Source organism: Phocoena sinus, chromosome 11 (genome assembly GCF_008692025.1).
Source record: "Phocoena sinus isolate mPhoSin1 chromosome 11, mPhoSin1.pri, whole genome shotgun sequence".
Classification (NCBI taxonomy): Eukaryota; Metazoa; Chordata; class Mammalia; order Artiodactyla; family Phocoenidae; genus Phocoena; species Phocoena sinus.
The window spans coordinates 26,601,038-26,606,922 of NC_045773.1; the positions used below are offsets into that span (position 1 = coordinate 26,601,038).

Genomic DNA, 5,885 nt, shown 5'->3' on the forward strand with positions numbered 1-5,885 from the left:
CCAGAAAGAAGATACTGTTACTCCTCGCTGATCATGAATCCACAAGAAGTCCATGAAATGATGCAAAAGATTTCTTTTCTCATCAGGTAATTAATTCATTTGGTATGCTTTGGGCTAAGGGTAACAGAAAATTCAACTAAAATTGGCTTAAACAATAAGAAAGATTTGTTTTCTTATCTATCCAAGAGCTAAAAATAGGGCCATTTCAGAGTCGGTTAACTGAGTGTCTCAACCTCATTATTGCTGCAGCTCACATTCTTCTCATACCTCCCGCTTTCCCCGCACGGTCACGAGATGACAGTAACAGTTCCAGGCGTGTCAACCTGAATATCTATCAAGATGGAGGAAAGGGGAGAAGAGAATTTACTTCTTCCATAGGCGTATCTTTTTAAGAGAAAGGAAGAATGTCTAGAAGTCCTCGTGGTGTAGCCCTCATCTCTAACTGGTTAGAAATGTTATCATAGGCCCGTTCTCAAACCGATCCCTGACAAGGGAAATAGAGTTACCACAAATGGCAGAGATCAAATTAGACTCACTCTGGGGTTGGTAATGAGTCCAGGCTGCCCTGAAGTACAGGGTTGCCCCACGACTGAACAGGATCAGGAATCTCTTACCTTGGAGAGTGGGAAATAGCTCTTGGGCAAGGTCAGGTCTCTCAGAGTCGGCCTTAGGAGGGGTTCGGCAGGTCCCGTCTCTGGGGTCCTTTCCCCCTGTGTTTTCCATCCCCTTTTTCTCCCCCAACCCCAGCCCCTGCTGAGGCACAAGCAACCTTCGACACTACCACTGTTTCTCTCTCTATCCTGTAAGAGTGAAGGTGGAACCTTGTGATTGGTACCACCTTGCAGACTATGGAAAGCCTAGATGTTTTTCACATCTTCAGACTGAACCATGTATGAGCTAAGTAGGGGCCAAACTCATCCCTGTCCTGCTTTAGAACTTGGTCTTCAGAGGTCCCATGGCACTGTCTAGAGGTGCACACACAGGGAGCCTTTGGATGGGGACAGTATAAAGTCTCATGGCGTGGGGAGATGCTACCGCTGTGGGGAAGTTAGCTGGTGATGTGCTGGTATGAAGTGAACAGGGTTTCTATCGGTACAAACTGGAGTCCCAACTGGCACAGGCTGCATGGCCTGCATTATGAATAATGGGAAATTCTCACACGAAGCCTATGTGGGTGACTGGCAATGACTCCAAGACGCCACAGGTCATAGGCCTTTTAACATGTCCTTTACAGTGATCCTCCTTTTGGTTCACTCACTGGGCATGTCACAGGTTATGATACAGTGCCCTCTGGAACGAGTGCCCCAGGGTCAGATCACTTGTATTTATCAGTCACCTCACTTATTTCCCCACCTCCAGACATACCTCCAGACTGTCTGTATCGCTCCGCACAACAGGTGTGTCTCTTCGTTTATTTCCTCTAGACTTCAGGGGACCATACATCCAGAGCACAAATCATAAGTCACAGGAAATATTTTCTCTTTCCATAAGTGCAGGGAAAACTGCCTTTAACATTGTCTGCGTGGTGAGGGAAAGCATTTGTTTTTCTCCTAGAGTGTAGACAGTGGAGGTGAGTGCTCTGTTAAAATGGAATGAATGCTTCTAATACAAAAAAAGGGAAAAACAGAAAACAGCTAAGTTTTTAGAGTAAAGAAGATTGCACATTTTATCCTGCTAAATAAGTAAATTCTTCTCTTGCCAGTGTTGATTGATTTGTATGTTATGGCCTTAATGCATTTTATACTTTTTAAAAATAGTTAAAAAAACCCAAAACTCATGACGGGTGAGGAAGTAAGATATAAAGGAGTAAAAGAGATGCAGAAGATCAGACACCTGTCCCATCTCACATATAACCCCAGCCTAATTAAACTGAATCTCCTTAGCCCAATAGGGATAGAAAGCAAGAAATGAGATTGTCAAGGACCTAAGTCCATCTCATAGTCTATCTCCTAAGTCTTTTAAACATTAAACCGTTGCTTGACAATGGTAAGATGGCTACATAACACCTGTCACACTTTGCCAGTCAAGGTGGATTTGAAGGACCAGTGCCAGAGTATTAGACAAAAATGTCAGCAAAGACAGATATTGAGTCCACATCTATAGAGAGAGCTGGAAAACACACACTACAACTTACTCTCAACGGAAAAGAGCCTGCACCTTACGGCCTAATTAGTGGTCAGCTCCATAGGAAGACAGAGTTTGTTTCCCTTCATTCTCTAAAACAATATTGCTCAATCTTGGTTTTGATCACACCTAAAAATCTTAACTCTAAACTTTTTGAAAGTTCAAAGTTAATGAACTATTATGATTAAAAACATAACAAAGCAGTGATAATTTTAGAATTCAGTCTTTAAAAATACTATAGTTTCCTCCAAGATATGAATATACTGAATTATCCTCTACCACACTCCAAAACTCACTGTTAGGAAATAATATCCTCACTTCTTTTCTGTCTGAAATTATGCCTTTAGGGCTCTGTTTTGTTTCACTTTGATCCCTATGAAATACAAATAACCTCTAAGAATGTTGAAATATATAAGGTCCATCAGTCACTAAAATTAAGTGAATAAATGTCAGATGTCTTCTTATTGGAAATCCCAGAATTCATTTAATAATACTACAAAACCACTGGTACCTAAAGCTCCCTGTTGTTTTTTTGTTTTTTTCCTTTGCGGTATGTGGGCCTCTCACTGTTGTGGCCTCTCCCGTTGCGAAGCACAGGCTCCGGATGCGCAGGCTCAGCGGCCATGGCTCATGGGCCCAGCTGCTCCGTGGCACGTGGGATCTTCCCGGACTGGGGCATGAACTCGTGTCCCCTGCATCGTCAGGCGGACTCCCAACCACTACGCCATTAGGGAAGCCCCATGGCTCCCTGTTTCATAGCTGCCTTTGTGTTTAACCTAACATGGAAGCTGTTTTGTTTTGTGTTTCTGCATTCCCTGCCACTGGTTTCTCCTGTTGAAAAATCATTCCAAAATTATACCTCCATAGATGGGAGGGTTAAAGGGGGGACAAGTAAGGGGAGGTGGAGAGTGGAAAAAGAAGGAACTGCTGAGGAGAAAAAGGGGCAAAACCAATAAGGCTAATTAATGTTGCCTCTTCCCTATGGCAGATGGAAACTGACTCACAGAAAAAATGATGTGAATTATTTGTTTCAGTTGAGTTTTTTCCTTCCTTAGAATAAAACAGAGTGACTTCATGTCAGAGCAAGATGGCGTAGATGAGTTTCTCCCTGCTCCTCCCCACTCCACAGAAATATAAACCCTGGAAACCAAACAAGAGACAACCAAGGAGAATGCTGAAAGGGTGTAAGAGGAAGGTGAGAAGGTCTCCTCAGGACTTAAGGAATAAAATAGTGGCAGGGTGTCCCCCAACAGGGGCAGATGGCCTGGACCCATCATATCCCAATCCCTGACCTAACAAGAGAAGGCAGCCCAGGTAGGGTCATTCTTCTCCCAGATGGAAAAGGAGTCATGCTTGCAACATCAGGCATAAACCAAGCAGACCAAAAAAATACCACAAAGGCTCTGAAAATTAAACTGCTGTTGAAACCACAGCCCACAAAGTAGGCCAAGACCTATAAGTGAAATCTAAACAGGTGACTGCCTGTTAAAATGGAAGATTTAGATAGGACCTGGAGTCTCCTAACATAATAGGCAAAATGTCCACAATACAACTTGAAATCATGTCACACCAAGAACCAAGAAAATCACAACTTGAATGACAGAAGATAGCCAACGGATGGCAACATCCACAGATGTAAATCAGATGTTGGAATTATCGGACCAGAATTTTAGAGCGGTCATCATAAAAACCATTCAGCAATCAATTATAAAGTCTCTTGAAACAAATGGAAAAATAGAAAGTTTCAGCAAGGACATAAAATTAATTATCTTAAAAACAACAAATGGAAATTATAGAACTCAAAAATACAGCATCACCAATGAATCACTCAGTGGATGGGATCAAGAGTAGAGTGGAGATGACAGAGGATAAAAGTGGTGATCTTGAGGACACAGTAGAATTCACCCAATCTGCGTAAGAGAGAAAATAGACTGAAAAAATAAGGCAAAGTGTATAAGGATCTCTCTGTATTATTATTATTTTTTTTACGAATATATGTGTTCTGTATTAGGATGCTCACAAGAATGACACATTAGCACTGTCCTTCTGATGTGATAGAGAATACATACATCTGACCCACATCATGGCAGGAAATAGGCAAGAGGTCAGGGCTCTCAGAGCTGGTACCAAGTGTCTACTGAAGAAATCTCCATTCACCAAAGCAAGGATGTTCCCTTGAATTCCATCATCTTTGCTGTAGCTTCAAGTTCTCCACGACTGGCCCAGAATCCTCCATTCCAGAACCTCTTGCCACACCTTCAAGACCTAGGTCAACTGTCCCATGTCTCACTCACCAAGGCGCCTCTGGAATTTTGCAGTGTATCTCTTTGGTATGTTGCTGCCCTGCCACCCTCAGAGGCGTAGGTGGGAGTTGGGGGGAAATATATTACCAAAAGCAAACAGCAGGGGTACATCAGAAACTGACTCTTGGGACATATACCCAACAACCTCAGAGAATACATGCTTCCTCCCCAAATGATACATAATGTCCTAGAGAGCAAAGGAAACCCCTTGATTATTCAAACACGATCCTGTATGCTGGGCACAAGGGATACAAAGTGGACAGTGTTTACTTCCATCATGCCCTGCACAGTAGGAAGGTGGCACCTGAAAGCTGGAACCAAATCTCTACCTTGGCTCTTCCCTGCCTTTGAATGGTGTCACCCACCCTGCTTCCACCTGTTCTGGGCATGCATTTTCCAAAAGGGAGGATAAGATGGCAGAGAGAGAGTGGAAGTGGAGATTACAGGAGAGGCTGGGAAGGAGATGACAACCTAAAAACAAGATAAAAACAATACAAAAATACAAAAACCAAATTGAGCACTAAAATATTTTATAACAATAGAAGGTAGCTGGAAATACTATATGCTAACAGACAAACGATACATAACCCCTGGGGTAGCAGTCAGCAGCAGGGAGTGTGGCAGTGGCCACCTGTTTAGACTAAGAGCCTTTCAATGGACTGTTGGATGGATTGGATCTGCTGCTTCAGTTGTGAGCCTTCTTTGATGGTGACAGAACAGGCGATGACAGGCCTGGAGGCCCCACAGGCTCGTCCCAGGGCCTGCTTGGAGCGCACAAACACGTAGGGCACATTCTTGTCCTCACACAGCAGTGGGAGGTACAGAATGATCTCCAGGGGCTCGGCGTCTGCAGCCATCACAGTGAACTCAGAGATGCCTCTGTTGAGGGTTTCTGTGGCCTCATTGGCTCCTTTTCGAAGCTGCTTGTAGTTACATGACTGCTGAACGAGGTCCAATAGTTTCTTGGTGAGGTGGGCATCTGCGGGAGGGTAGGCCTTCAGATTTACATCAGCCTCAGTCATTCCTGAGCACTGAGCAGTTCGCCCGCAGCGGTGCCGTCTAACCCTGGGTTTGGAGGCCGCAGATTATACATGTGTGCGGTGCCGCGGCGGCACCGCGGTTCTAAGTGGTGACCCATTGATGATGGCCCAGTGGGAACACTCACCATTGAGTCCGCCTCGGCGGTGTCCTGCCTGATGCCGCAAGGACCTCTGTATTATTTCTTACAGTTACATGTGAACCTACAATTACATCAAGAAAAACTTTGTTAAGAAAGGAAATAGCTTTTCAGTATCACATTAATAATTGAAATTAAAAAAATAAATAAATAAATAAAATAAAAATATGGTAAACCAGAAAAAAAAAAATAATTGAAATTTTTACTACTGCATTTAACTGTCGCCTGTAACATGTACAAAACAACATCTTTTATGAGAAACAAGCAATCAGCACAGGCCA

At 43.5% G+C, this 5,885-nt stretch overlaps 1 protein-coding gene across 1 annotated transcript; it reads right to left on the reverse strand.

Moving 5' to 3' along the window:
* Positions 1-4,588: 4,588 nt before the first annotated feature.
* On the reverse strand, positions 4,589-5,449 carry LOC116762509 (NHP2-like protein 1). The gene has a single exon (XM_032649529.1). The coding sequence runs from the start codon at positions 5,447-5,449 to the stop codon at positions 5,063-5,065; it is 387 nt and encodes a 128-aa protein (XP_032505420.1). The 3' UTR covers positions 4,589-5,062.
* Positions 5,450-5,885: the final 436 nt, after the last annotated feature.

Bases quoted from the DNA above. Each gene is read 5' to 3' on its own strand.
- LOC116762509 (XM_032649529.1), bottom strand. From the start codon at position 5,449: ATGACTGAGGCTGATGTAAATCTGAAGGCCTACCCTCCCGCAGATGCC.